At 42.0% G+C, this 14188-nt stretch overlaps 2 protein-coding genes across 3 annotated transcripts; one reads left to right on the top strand and one right to left on the bottom strand.

The window, feature by feature from the left end:
- Window positions 1-923: 923 nt before the first annotated feature.
- On the bottom strand, window positions 924-9262 carry LOC125728091 (achaete-scute homolog 1b-like). The gene is made up of 3 exons (XM_049005169.1): window positions 9029-9262; window positions 1944-2954; window positions 924-1756 (listed from the first exon to the last, which is right to left on the bottom strand). The coding sequence occupies exon 2, from the start codon at window positions 2521-2523 to the stop codon at window positions 1948-1950; it is 576 nt and encodes a 191-aa protein (XP_048861126.1). The 5' UTR covers window positions 2524-2954; window positions 9029-9262; the 3' UTR covers window positions 924-1756; window positions 1944-1947.
- Window positions 9263-9358: 96 nt separating this feature from the next.
- irf7 (interferon regulatory factor 7) lies at window positions 9359-14175 on the top strand. 2 transcript variants are annotated; one of them, XM_049005168.1, is made up of 9 exons: window positions 9359-9487; window positions 9982-10132; window positions 10796-10964; window positions 11318-11418; window positions 11623-11674; window positions 11960-12100; window positions 12220-12627; window positions 12967-13082; window positions 13279-14175. In XM_049005168.1, the coding sequence occupies exons 1-9, from the start codon at window positions 9480-9482 to the stop codon at window positions 13429-13431; spliced, it is 1299 nt and encodes a 432-aa protein (XP_048861125.1). In that variant the 5' UTR covers window positions 9359-9479; the 3' UTR covers window positions 13432-14175. The 2 variants fall into 2 exon arrangements, with proteins under 2 accessions (XP_048861125.1, XP_048861124.1); XM_049005167.1 differs by having other exon boundaries at window positions 11957-12100.
- Window positions 14176-14188: the final 13 nt, after the last annotated feature.

Here is a 14188-nt window from a genome sequence, read left to right as displayed (position 1 = left end):
TCTCCCCTTTTGAAGCCACTTTCATTTTGTTTGCAAAGCTAAAGCCGCAGGTGAAATCCAATTCGTTATTTTTTGTCTGCTTCACTGGCTTTGACAGCGATGTTTATTTACAATAAAAGGCACGCATAATACGTATAATGAGGCGCAAAGTCGCCAATAATAGCGCGCACAATAGGGTGTTGTGATCCCCATTTCGGGGGAGATGGGCTGTTTGATTGGGTTATGAATGCATGCTGAAAAACGCAGTTGGGGATACAAGTTGGTCTGCAACACAGGTTTTATTTAGATTGATCTTAATCGGGCAACAACAATTTTGACCCGGAGCATTATCCCACTGATTCGTCTGAACGGTATTTTAACGTAGGTTCACTTTTTGAAAAAACTGAATAACGCCTCCCCCACCTTTGATTTATTGGTTGTTAAAGGGAGAGGATAAAGAGGAACAATGGCTTGCATGAAACATAATATTAATCTTTCCGTTCACAATGCAAACAAAGCGCAGTGCATGTCGCACGTCTTTTAATAGATGGCTTGGGCCGTTTTTGCACAGCTGCGCGGGCCATGTTTTCTTGGATGCATTAAAACATGAGCAGTTCTCGTCTTTTTAAAACGTTTCCAGCACATATGCCACAACGAACATCGTGAGGCCACAGTCGTATTTGCCATGGTACTTTCAAGATCGCTGGACTGGCCACGCATGAGCTATATATAGGCTACTGGGTCGAAGTGAGCAGTGACTGGTAGACGTTACACCTGATCCCTAAATTGACGGGAAAAACGTGTCCAAGTCCTGTCAGGTCCTGCAGGGATCCCTGCACCCGCCACTGCACCAGCATCAGGCTGTTTTAAGCCTGTTGGTGGATGTGTTGTTTGGGTGGGGATGTATTCCAAATAACACACTATATAATATTTAGTATAAATAGAGTATTCTTTATTTATAAAGCTTGTTTACATAAAATATGATAATTCTGTTAAAAATTGCATATATACATTTAGTATGAAAAACGGGGAACAAGTGCATACATCTGAAGTCCTCCATACAGCGTAAAAGCCTTCAATCAGTCTAACAAGCGTCAGTATTACTGCCATAGCAATTCAGTTCAAACATACTATACAAAAATAATAATAATAAAAATCCAGCGATTTGAACAGTGTTTTTAGATCTATCTATGAAGAAAAACGTTTCTCTTCAGCATTTCCCGAAATCTCAAACGCACTCACACTTAAAGGTGGCAGTGTTACGTTTCTGATACGACATTTGTTTACAAAAATAAGTCTTCATGTAATTCAAACTGCTCAATAATACAAAAAAAACCTAAATGTACATAAAATGACAAACAGAAAGTTGAAAATCAAATGGATCGTTGAATCCCCAGAACAGCTGACTACTTATCTAAAGTTGATCTTATAAGTCTTTAGTGTTTCACAGCAGGGCAGTCTTTTACGGGTATCGAGTACAGCGCTCTTCCAACAGCCTACCGCATTTTCATCATTGTGAAGACTGACTCATCCACACGGTTCCAACTAAATAAAATTAATTGCACTTAGTTTGACAATAATATTATCTCCATGGGTTTTGCTGTGACATCCTCCTTGTCTCTCTGCGCTGCGCCCTTAGGCCGGACGACCTGGCAGTCGCCTCTGATGTTCAGAGTGGGACAGAGAGACAGTTGTAATGCCTTCTCCCGTAGCGTGGCAACGGCGACTGCAGATCCATCAGTGGGATCCTTTAAGGTACCGATTGCACCTGCAATAGCTGGAGAAAAGAGCAGAGATTTAGGACCTTTGCCAAGATGTTTAGCATATCTAATGAATCAAATGCATGCTCGGGTGCATGCTTTAAATGCAGAATGACAATAAACAAAACTGTAAAAAAAAAAATATCGGACGTATTGCAAGATTGGAAAGGTAGTGGGATATAGCGTATAGAACTAACACCACACCTCATCAATATCGGTCGAACCAGGTGGTGAAATCCAGTAGCTCTTGCTCCTCCGAGCTCAGATGCTCATAGCTCCCTTCGTCTGAAGAGTAGGTGGAGTGCGGCGACTCAGGGTCCGCAGAGTAGCTGTTGGAAAGGGTAGGGGATGGCACCCCGCACTGGAAGGCTGCGGACACCGCGTCGTGCTCGTCCAGCAACTGCTGCAGAGCGCGAATGTACTCGACAGCGGAGCGCAACGTTTCCACCTTGCTCATTTTCTTGTTTGCTGCCCCGTTGGGAACATGCTGGCGCAGCGTCTGGAAGCCCATGTTGACCTGTTTGACCCGGTTCCTCTCCCGTTCGTTTCGTCTGGCCACGGCCACCGGCTGCTGCTGTGGAATAGTGTAGCCCAGCCCGTTGAAACTGAGTCTCCTCTTGCACCTCAGGAGCTCCGGGGAACTCGAGCGCTGTCTTTTCAGCACTTTGCTCTTGCTTTGGTTGTTGGCTACGTTAGGGTTACCGCACTCCTGTGTCGAACTTTGCAGGGCGAATGAAAATGCACCTTGCGTAATTTGCGCCGCTGTTATTGTGCCGCTTTCCATCTCTGTCTGGAGCGCGATGGGGTGACTTGTAGACAAGGGCTGCGCGACCCTCACACACAGTGAAAACAAACGGGAGAGCTGGCAGTGCACTGCCTCTCGTGTCCTTCGCGTGGGGCGTGTGGCTAGAGCGCACTGAGGACTTGGATCCAAACCTTAACAGCACCTACTCCACTAGCTGATCTGCTGCAAACTTTGGCAGTACTCCTCTTTTTCAACACGCGTCCTACACCCCACCCCTTCGGAGATGCACGCTTCCCTGGAAGGCCCCGCCCCGCTGTGTGATTCTTCTGCGCGCCGGCTTCGCGAGCCAGGCGCGTGGCTCGGGGAGCTCAATAAACAATCCAGCGCTTTCACGGCACCAGGAGCACGCGCGCTACTCATTTACATTCCAATATACCTAACTTGAAAGCCCATTGGCTGATTCAAATGGTCTGCAACCGGGCGAAAGAAAGGGAGAAAGAAAGAAAGAAAATGGGGAGAGAAGAAAAAAGTGAATGGTTTGGTTCTTTGAAATGTCTTTTGAGTTTGACAATGTACCCCTGGCAAGACTTCAAATTATCTATGTCTCTCACTCCCCCCCCTCCACCCCACACCCCTTCTCTTCTGAGCTTTTAAAATCTAAAATACCAAAGACTTTCTCTCTGGTATCCAGGTTACTGCCGGGGTGAAGAAAATAACTGGCAAGCGTGTCTCTATAGAATAACTGCTCCTTATAGACCTCGCTTGGAAACACGATTAATTTAAAGGTAAACATCTTTTCAAGATGTGGCATAAATCACAGCAAGCCTCCGCATCATTGCTCGTAAGCTCGAGTTTATTAGCTGTACGTGTATATAGTGCATACGTGTAAACGTATTGCTTTGACAGATTGAGCTGTGCGATACACGATCCGGTACTCAGCACGCACCAAGGTGATTTGTAAGTTTTAACAGGCGAGCGACGACAATCGGGACGTCCAAATTGCTTTTTATAGCATAAAACTGCATATGTCAAAGGCAACAGATCATAAAGGAAATTCATATGCTGTTGCATGTACATTCATTCTGATAACTACTAAAATAAAATGGCGAACAAATATTGTGTTACCATAACTAAAATATGTATATACATCCAACACGTACACATAAATATTTACATGATGCCTTAAAAACAGAATAAGCGTCACGAGCCTCACGCTCTTTTGATCAGTTATGCTTTCTAGTAACTAGCATCCGGGTCAGTAATGCCGCATTTCTCTTGCAAGATAAAACTTTCTGAAATAACATATGCATGGACCATGACAACATTCCTTTGAGGCACATTATATACTCAGAAACAGAAATTTCTACATATGTTGACCTATATTGAAACTGTAATGATATCTCTTGTGTGAACTTCACGTAGGGTTCAGTCTATAACTGAATCGGTTAAATAACATCATAATACAAATTTTGCCGTCATTATGAATGCATTTTGGGGTTGAGCGTTAGGGTCCGAACTTAAGCACTGCTATCAGTTAAGTAAAGGAATTGTGCTTTCGTGACGCACCTTCAGTGTCAATTGAACTGCCGGGAGCATCTCAAGAGGTTAGTCGATCACGAAATTATCCAGATAAAATCCCAAAGTATCCAATTACCATATTATTATTCATACGCATGTGATATACCGAATTTTCATATTGACATAACACGTAATGATTAGTTTAAACATAACCAGCGACATCTGAACAGGAAGACATTCCAAAAATTAGACATATTATGCCATCTAGTGGCCATTGTAACGCTTCAAGAATAGGCCTACATGCGTTCAGGTACGTAGAGAGGGGATGAATTTAAGACACTTCAAAAATGATCATTGCGTGTCAACATTAGTTAGTTAGTAGATGTTTTATTTACACTTATCCATTGGCACTTGTAAAAGTCTTGGAATACTTTAAGACGCTTAATTATGGTGACTTAGAATTAAGTTAGTGTTAAAGGGACGGTTAACTGGTTGATTTAAGTGTCGCCAGTAGATGGCAGTTGTACACAACACAATTCGTCTGAAACACAAGAATGAGGCTAGTACGCAATATTCTGGTAATGAGGTAAAGTAACTCCAGGGAATAAAATGACGTTTTGTCAAGAAATATGACATTTACAAATAAACTCCAAAAATGACAGCAATGATGGTCAATTGTAAGGCTACCATCTGTAGAGGCGGCATGCTAGCATTTAGTGCCGTAATCCCTTATATCACCAGCAGGCTCCTAGACCTGGAACAACCTCTTCAAATGGATACTGAATTGGCAGACCCCAAAACGTCCAGACAGGCAGCAACCTCAATTATGTTGTGTGCCAGCCTAAGGTCTGGCTCATTCCCAGTAATTTCTTAGCAGTAAGAACAACTTTAGAAGCTGACCATGCCAAAATAAACAAAGACACCTCTAACTATAAATAAAGTGCAAGTAGTCCTTCACCTACCCTAAACAAAATGAAAATAAAGACACACACAACTGACATCTCCCTAACTAGTCAAAACAGTGAGAAAACCAATCAAAACAAAATGGCGTTGCACTCCATACTTCCCCAGCTACTCACGGTGGACTCAATATTTGCAAATATTTACAGGCTAGTTACAAAGTAGAATTAAAAGCCATAAAATCCAAAAACACAAGCACCAAATAGCAACAAGGGTCAAGTACAACAAATTCAAAATAATGGGCTTACAATGGGGCGTGTGGCTAAAGCGCATGAATTAGTATGAATACCACAGAAACATTAGCCCTGTAGGTAGAGCAAATGACTACTGGGGTCATAACAGTGTCTTCCAATATAATTAACACCCCGTAGGACAGTCTGCTGAGGTCATGTATTTAGCATATGCTGTTTTCCAAAGCAACAAAGATGATAAAAACTTGAGGTCAGAAAGCAGAATCAGGATCTGAAGCAGGTTTGCAGTCATGTTCAAGGACCCAAGATTGGTATGGTGGACCTGCTGGGCCCAAAATTTGATCCCATGGCCTTTTGGACACTAATACAGTGACCTACCACACTCAAGTAATGCAGTGACCTACCACACTCAAGTAATGCAGTGAAATACCACACTCAGGTAATGCAGTGACATACCACATTTAGGTAATGCAGTGACCTACCACACTCAAGTAATACAGTGACCTACCACACTCAGGTAATGCAGTGACCTACCACACTCAGGTAATACAGTGACCTACCACACTCAAGTAATGCAGTGACCTACCACACTCAGGTAATGCAGTGACCTACCACACTCAGGTAATGCAGTGACCTACCACACTCAGGTAATGCAGTGACCTACCACACTCAGGTAACGCAGTGACCTACCACACTCAGGTAATACAGTGACCTACCACACTCAGGTAATGCAGTAACCTACCACACTCAAGTAATGACCTACCATACACATTATTCATAAGGAAATACAGTAATTATGTCATATTTATTATCATGTATTAATTTGGTAGTATAGCCTGCAAGGTACCCAAGCAGGACTTCCACTGTACTTTAACACATATTACAAGAAATTGATAAAACTGAAAATTACATGGATTTTTTTTTCTTGAACCAAGAGTTCATTTTACTCACCTATTTCAATTTCATCTATTAAACTTAATACGATTTCTTAGCAGCACTTTGATGGGTAATTGCAGCATAATTTGCAGTTACTAAGGAGATTCTGATGAATGCAAGTGGGACACAATAATGAAAAGATGCTTTCCGTAATGACTGTTTCTCTATCCACACCAATCATTAAACCTAGTGTTTATTACTGTGACTGACAGACACAAAAGTCCTTACATAACAGAAGAGATATTCTTCTCCCAACAAACTTCTCAGGTCAGTCAGGAATGGGACTTTCCCTTGTGCTTATCCATCATTATGCATTTAGTCAGCTTCCCAAGTAATTTAAATAACTATACACTATCACAGTTTCCACTCTGCTTTAATTTCATGCTTTTCAGTGACTACTTATAAATCCATTAATGGTTTGTACCTACACAAGAATATAGATGTTTGCTGTTGATTCACCTTTTTTTAAAAAAGTAATTTGCTCTTTTTTCCTCTAAGGTATATCTGCTGTGGCGAATATGGCAGTTCCCTTTAATAATTCTTTTCATCGATGTCACTGCTGTGCTACTGTTGTGTCTTTGCGGAAAATTTCGCAATCTCGATAGTTACAATAGCACAATTGTGCCCCTGTGAGGTAAAGTGGGCTATCCCACAAAAGCAAAGTTTTGGAAAATGAGCTCCAAAGTTGACATTTTTTCAAAAAATCTATGTGTCTATACCGTACAATTGATATATATCATAGGTAGCACAAAGGTATGACTTAGATAACAACAATTTATCCAATTGAAAATATTCAATAAAAAGGGGGTAGGGGTCAAAAATGTGGGATAGCCCACTTTACCTCTCAAGGGCACAATTGTAGCATGTTAATTTTCCTTCGTTCTGCATAAACAGCATTTAGGAAACAGACACTCATCCCATCTAACTGTTTGACCTTATTCTGTGGATTAAATTAGGAAGTGAAAAGAAGGGCATTTTAGACTAACTGATCCTTCCTGTTTGTAAGGCATAAATCTTGCACTTAAAAATATTACTTACGAAAGACGTTCAAGATATCTCATATGTAGGAATACAGAAGTACCCATCAGAAATATGGAACAGTTCCTCATTCTTGAGCTTTCACATGGGATTCCCTGCTGAAAGTGACCCCGTCAACTAAGGTTCTATGCATTTTTACGTAAGCATTCTCTATTGATGTATACCGATAAAGGGTGCAGTCCTGGTACAGGTTTGTTCTCCAAGGTAAAAACAACATTAATGTACCTCCAATGGTACAAAAAATGTTCCTCAGTGTCCATTTCTCTGCCTTAAAAGGTACATTAACCTACAGCTAGGGCACAACTGCCAGACCCTTGAGGGTACAGTCCCAGTAAAAATTGTACCCTCAAAGGTACAAATCGGCACTGACAGTGCAGGACATCCCCTCTTTCTGTCCATCAAACAACTCCCTAAAAATTCCACAAGAAAAATTGCCCTCTGAAATATTACTTCATGGTAACTTTATTGCGAAAATACTAAGTTTCTGTATCTGCATGTATTAATGAATTGTATTGTGGAAGGGTGACATTGTGCATGTGACATCCGAACTGCAACATCGTGGGTGCAGCTTTCAGTCTGGGTTGCTTCCTCTCCTCCATTGTCTTCTTTCTTTCTTTCTTTCTTTCTTTCTTTCTTTCTTTCATTTCTTTGTATTTCTTTCCCTGTTTTTGTATTATTCTGTCTGAATGATGCTGTAATGTATCACTACACACCCATGTAATGTGCCTTGGGGCGACTCTGCTGTGAGAGGCGCTATATAAAAAATAAACTCAATTGAATTGGTTAAGTTATGCTTTCCTCAGCACCTGCACTTGACATCATCAGACCTTTTCAGTTCCCCAGGACATCATTTATGATAGGTCCGCGTGTTGAAACTCATATAAAACGTGAACAGTTTGGTGGAATTGGGGGCTGCAATCAACATTTTATGCATGGGTCAGTGAGGGACTATCCAGTGACATAGAGGTGTCCCATATTAAACAACATTCAGTCCACTCCTACTAAAGACCTCAATGTACTGGAATTATCACATCTGCATAACCCACGTGATATTAGTCACCATTTAGCTGTATAATACACCCCTAGTAACCTTGAGTCGCAACAACTTAACCGTTGAATAAGTTTCCTTAGAATGAATAGAAAAGTCCTCAGAATTTTCACGGCACCAAATAGGAACTGAAAACCACGGAGGACACATTCTTCCCTAAAAGCATAAGCACACCTGGCCTAGTAATTTACTGGTGGAAATCAGAGTTCATCCTATTTAAATTTATCGGTAGTCTGAGAAATCGCTAATACAGACTTCTAGTAAGTACGACTGCACCTGCAAAAACTACTGTTTAACGAAACCAGATTGGGACGACTCTTTGTGGATGGGTAACTTGTTGGATTTAAGGTAGTCTGGGAAGAATGTAAGTTGAACGATTATGAAGTCCATTTAAACTTTGGTACCTTAAATCTGACAAGTTACCTCGATAAGTCAGTAACCCCGCTTGGTAGTACAGGCCACTGGTGTCCGTTCCGCTTATCCTGGGGCACAAAGCCGAGGCACCTTGGTTGGGATGCCAGTCTTAGCAGCACAATCTGAAACTACTACAGGAACTGGACTGTGCTTGGGCTGGTGTTGCTTATCCGTAATGACAATTTCCACACTCTTGGTATGCCACATAAATACACTCACCCATAATCAATTTTATGAAATCGCTTCTCCTATTCCAAGTTTCGGGACCGACGCCTATCCCGAAAGCGTTCATACACCTACGGGAAATTTAGTAACTCCAATTCACCCCCAGCATGTTTTGGTCTGTGAAGGAAACCCCACGACGACACGAGCAGAACATGCAAACTCCACACACAAACGGAGCAATGATGGAGAGCCATAATATATGCCTAATACTTACACTTGGTGTCGAGTTGTATTAAAAACGGCTGAACTTCAGCCTCGAAAGAAACATCGGGGAGCCTAATATAAAATAGTTACTGCACTTCCGCAAAATTATATTTCACTTTGCTAGCGATCAAAACATTGCAAACATATTTTATTCTAGCTAAACTTTAGGCATTAATAGTCTAACGTGTGAAACAAGAATGAACAACAATGCTTGGATTAAATCTGATGTAATGTCAGAGTACACATGGGCCTATATATCTTATGTATGCTATTTCATCACCGATGGAAAAACTCTGGCTGACGCAATTTCCTCGTAAACCTGCTTGACTTTCGGTTTCATATTTTTTTTTTTCAAACAACATGCGCGTAGGCGTCATAGTATAAAACTGCATGGTTGTCAGAAACACTCCGAAATAAAACATTAGCACCATAAGCAAATACGCGAGCTTCTGTTAACGAACATGCAGTGGTAAGTTTATGTCCGCTGTATTCTGACTAGTGTTCAATTAAATCTGTATTAGGAAACGTACTACATAAATTAGGCTACGTTGCTTAACTGTACTATTTCATTACTTCGTTCAATAAAATTGTTAAAAAGTTTAATCGAAGGAGAAGCGTTTAAAGTTAAATGATTAAAGTGCTCACGTCTTTTGCTAGGCTGGATTTACTTCTTATTTATTACGCAACGACTTAGCTCTGTGATGTAGGTGCCGAGTACATAATTCGATGATTAGCTTCTAGTAGTCTTGCATCCTGGCGTTTTTTAGATGATCTGTTAATGCCAATATTTGAAGAATTTCAGACATTCTTATTAATCGATAAGAATTTACACAATACGGTAGGGTCCGGTTAAAGTACGTATTCAGAAACAGACTCGTATTTGCTCGATTAAAGATGGCTACAATCTTGCCCACTACAAATGTGAACTATTATACATCTGTCATGTGCCTTTCTCTAAAACAGCAATAAACCGCAGTTTGGCGAGTGGCTGATCGATCAGGTGCGAAGCGGACGGTACGAAGGGCTGAGATGGGTAGATAACAACAGGATCAGAATCCCCTGGAAGCACAACTCCAGGAAGGACTGCAGCGATGAAGACAACAAGATATTCAAGGTAAGCACTGATTCGTGGGAAGGTAATGGTGACAGTTCTTCTAATTTATAGCTGTAATCGATACTATAACTATAGCAACCCTTTTTTGTTTGTTTCGTAAATTAACCAACCGGAATAGAAACGTTCATTAATCTCGGGCAAACTATTGCAATACTAGATCAACATTTAGCTGTTTCCGAAAACAAACAATCAGCATTAGTGAGATATTACTTTAATGTGCGATGCCACATCAATAAATGTGTAGAAGCAGTTAGGGTTGGGTATCGTATGGTATTTGATTTTCAAATAACGTTTAAAACGTTTAAAATGGTGCTGGTGCCAAAACGGTGCAGGAACCGGTAAAAATCCTTTTGAGTGAAATACAGCTACACTGTAGACCACTTAGATTTAGGTATTTTAACCGTGTTTAAGGTAGTTAACAATGGCACTGAGCTCCACTGATGCTTCTGTTTGCTTGAGCACCAGAGGGAAAATATTTCTACAGCTCAGGTGTTTAAGTGACACCAAAATGAGACACCAAAATTTGCATTGCAGTACGGTCTGGTACATACTGTTGGTATTGGTATTTAGGCAGTGGGATTTAGTACTCAACCCTAGTAGCGATACATTTTCAGTAAACTGGTAATCACAGTAATCACTCCCTTCCCAACCATCTCATTGTAGGCATGGGCCGAGGCCAGTGGAAAAATAAACGAAAATCCTAGCGACAAAGCAAAATGGAAAACGAATTTTCGCTGCGCTCTGAACACTCTAAAGCAATTCAGAAAGGTAGAGGACCACTCGAAGGAGTCCGACGACCCGCACAAGGTCTACGAGATCGTCACGAATGGACGTAAGAGATACCAAAAAGCAGAGTCACTTCAGGAAGCTCACTACCGGGTTCAGGACATACTTGTCAAACTGTAAAGGTGTTGTCAAGGATTGATTCAGGTGCCACATAAATGTCTGTCATGACTGCTGTTTAGCGTTCACTCTTGAGATGCTCTAGGGGGCGCCATTTCTAGTGCAGTTACACACAAAATATGCTATTTAATGTCAGACACCAGTGTCCACAGTCCATCCCACTACTGGACTTTGCTTGAATGGCAGTTAATTGAAAGTCGAATCAATATTATCCTTATATTTATAATAGTTTTCTCTGGTCACTTACCAGAATGCTTTTTCACTAAACTTTCCTCTCTACAGATAAAGACCAGAACAGCCAGGATTTCTCCATGAATGTCGAAGAGCCTTTTATCCAAGACATTTACAACACAGATCCCTCAATATCTCAAGATGAAATGCAGGTAATGCTTCATGGTCTCATTTAATCATAATTTTATTAACATCTTTGTCTGAATGGAGTTTTACTGGCAATAATCTTCTAACTGTAAAATCTGGTCTTATGAATGTCCTGCATGCATTTCAGCTATACTGTATGTAACTGAAAGGGGAACGTTGGAGTTCTTCAGGCCAAACTTTTATATCTCTGTTCTGTTCCTATCTGGCAGGAGGCTTTGTCGAATGACATGTTTACCCTGAATCTCAACAACCAACCAAGAGGTATTGGTAGTCTATAACTCCCACCCTATTTATTAAAGGTGTAATTTAATCTGAAAGTTGTTGACATTCTCAACCCTCAAAAGAACCCTCAAAATAACACAAAACTGGTCTTCGTTTCCCCCCTGAAATACAACTAATGATTGAAGTTTTAATTGATGTGATCAGGGAAGCGAGTTGGGAGGGAGAAAAAATGTGGACCGTCTGTGGGTCCCCAAGGACCAGGTTCGGAAACATTGGTGTAAACATTGAGTGGGTGGTGACAGAGATGTTCTTGTTTCCCAGCAGATAACTCTCAGTGGCATGTGCCCTATCCCATCACCAGTGATGTTGAGCAGGGTGGCTACTCCGGCCAACCCATGACCATGGAAATCCAGCAGATTACCCAGAGCCAGATGCCGGTGGTGGTACAAGAGCCCTACTGCCCAGGTATGGTGCTGCCAGGAGATCTACAGAACTTGAGAGCTGTGGGTGCTGTTTCATGATGTTTCATGACTCCAGACACACCTCTGCACCCCCCACCCCCTCCACTCTGGTGCCTCTTGCAGTGAATCAGCCTGAAGTGTATGACGTACCACCCGTACCTCCTTATTACAAACTGGAGATCAGCATCTGCTACAGGAAGAAGCTCCTGGAGAGCATCACGACCATCAGCCCCCGGGTGCAGCTCCACTTCCGATGTGAGGACCAGACGCTGAGGGCTCAGTCCATCTGTCTCCCCAGCACCGAGCGCATCCTGGACCGGCATCAGGCCCACTATACTGACCGCATCCTCAACAGCATCGAGAGAGGCCTCCTACTGGAGGTGCGCTCTACAGGCATCTATGGGCTGCGTCAAGATAGGTGCCATGTGTTTGCCTGCACCGGAAACCCCGCAGAGATACCAAACCCCCAGCCCAACAAGCTGCCCCAGAACAGTGAGGTGGAACTGCTCAGCTTTGAAAAGTTTATCAGGGGTAAGGTACTTCATCACTCAAGATGGCGCATAGTACTGTGGAATTGCACCTACAGGGTATCGGCTCCAATTCCTGGCTCTGTGATGAGTTATTTTTTTCATTCTACTTGTGTTCATAAGTTTGTAAGACAATGTAAAAGATACACACATTTGTATACACTGAAATATTATTAACAATCGGCTGGCTAATGGTTACTTTAGCCAATAGGATTCATGTGGTTATTCTGAAGTCATATCACACTGCAACCCTTTCCATGGCATTGATACGGATGGGTCCCTACTTCTCTGGCCAGATATTTCGCATTACCTTCCCAGCATGAAAGCCTGCCCTTTTTTTCAGACCTGACAGAGTTCCAAGAGAATAAACGAGGCTCCCCAGAGTATGCAATCTACTTATGCTTCGGAGAGAAATTTCCGGACGGAAAGGCCGTGGATAAGAAGTTAATAACTGTCAAGGTAGCGTAAAGTTCTTGTGCTTTTATGTCAGTCAGTAATGGAGCCCTCAAATGTCTCCATTAGGAAGTAATCTTAACTGTTTAGAGAAGCATGCAGTCGGTCTCTTTTGGGCACCACTCATGATGTTCAGGCTGACATTTAGAGGAGTTCCCTCCTCTTGATTTATGTGGCTCCAATACCTGTTCCTCTCCATCAGGTGGTGCCTCTGGCTTGCCAGGACCTCCATGAGAAAGCACATATGGATGGAGCTTCCTCCTTGCAAGGCGATGCTGTCAGCTTACAGATCTCACACAACAGCCTCTTTGATCTCATAAACTCCACCTTCGACCTTCCAGTCGCCTTTCCCTGAAGACCATCCCACTCCCAAACGCCTCATCTGCTCTCGGATGCCATCTGGGCACTTTAGTTTCTCTGCCCAATTAGTCTATCCGGTGCTTCCCAATCCGGTCCTCGGGGACCCAAAGACAGTCCACGTTTTTGGAAAAATGTGGACCGTCTGGCAGGGAGCTCGGGGGGAGCAAAAATGTGGACTGTCTGGCAGGGAGCTCGGAGGGAGCAAAAATGTGGACCGTCTGAGGGTCACCGAGGACCAGGTTGGGAAATACTAGTCTATAGACCCAGCAGTCAATGTGTAATTCTTCCTGTCATACATTCCAAGGTCTGAAAGATAAAATTGCATGCTGCATTTGTTTAATAGAATCTACAGAAGCACATATAAACTGAGGCGCAACCCTTTTTTTGTGTGGTTAGAAATTCATGCTGAAACACACTCCTTTCAGAAGCACACAGTGGAAATGTTTACAGCAGTGGTAGGTGGTCCTCATTTGCAACAGTTTTTGGGGGAAAGAATTAACACCTACTCTGAATGGAAAATATCAGCACTTGAATACTCCTGCGTATCGAATCTTTATGTAAATGAAATGTAACATATTTGTATGTGACATAACTTCTTGTGAAATAAATGTGACAGCTAATTTCTCTGTCTTTAAAGTCTCTGTCCTCTCACTGAATGTCTTTTAAGATTTAGTTTGCAAACTACATTCCTTGTGTGTAAATTTACCTGCAGTGAAAATAATAAAAGACCAAAACTTGATTCTGCTTAAGAA

This window comes from Brienomyrus brachyistius, unplaced genomic scaffold, assembly GCF_023856365.1.
Source record: "Brienomyrus brachyistius isolate T26 unplaced genomic scaffold, BBRACH_0.4 scaffold154, whole genome shotgun sequence".
NCBI lineage: Eukaryota > Metazoa > Chordata > Actinopteri > Osteoglossiformes > Mormyridae > Brienomyrus > Brienomyrus brachyistius.
Note: the sequence above shows the minus strand (reverse complement) of the source record. Positions and strands in the feature narration are given on the sequence as shown.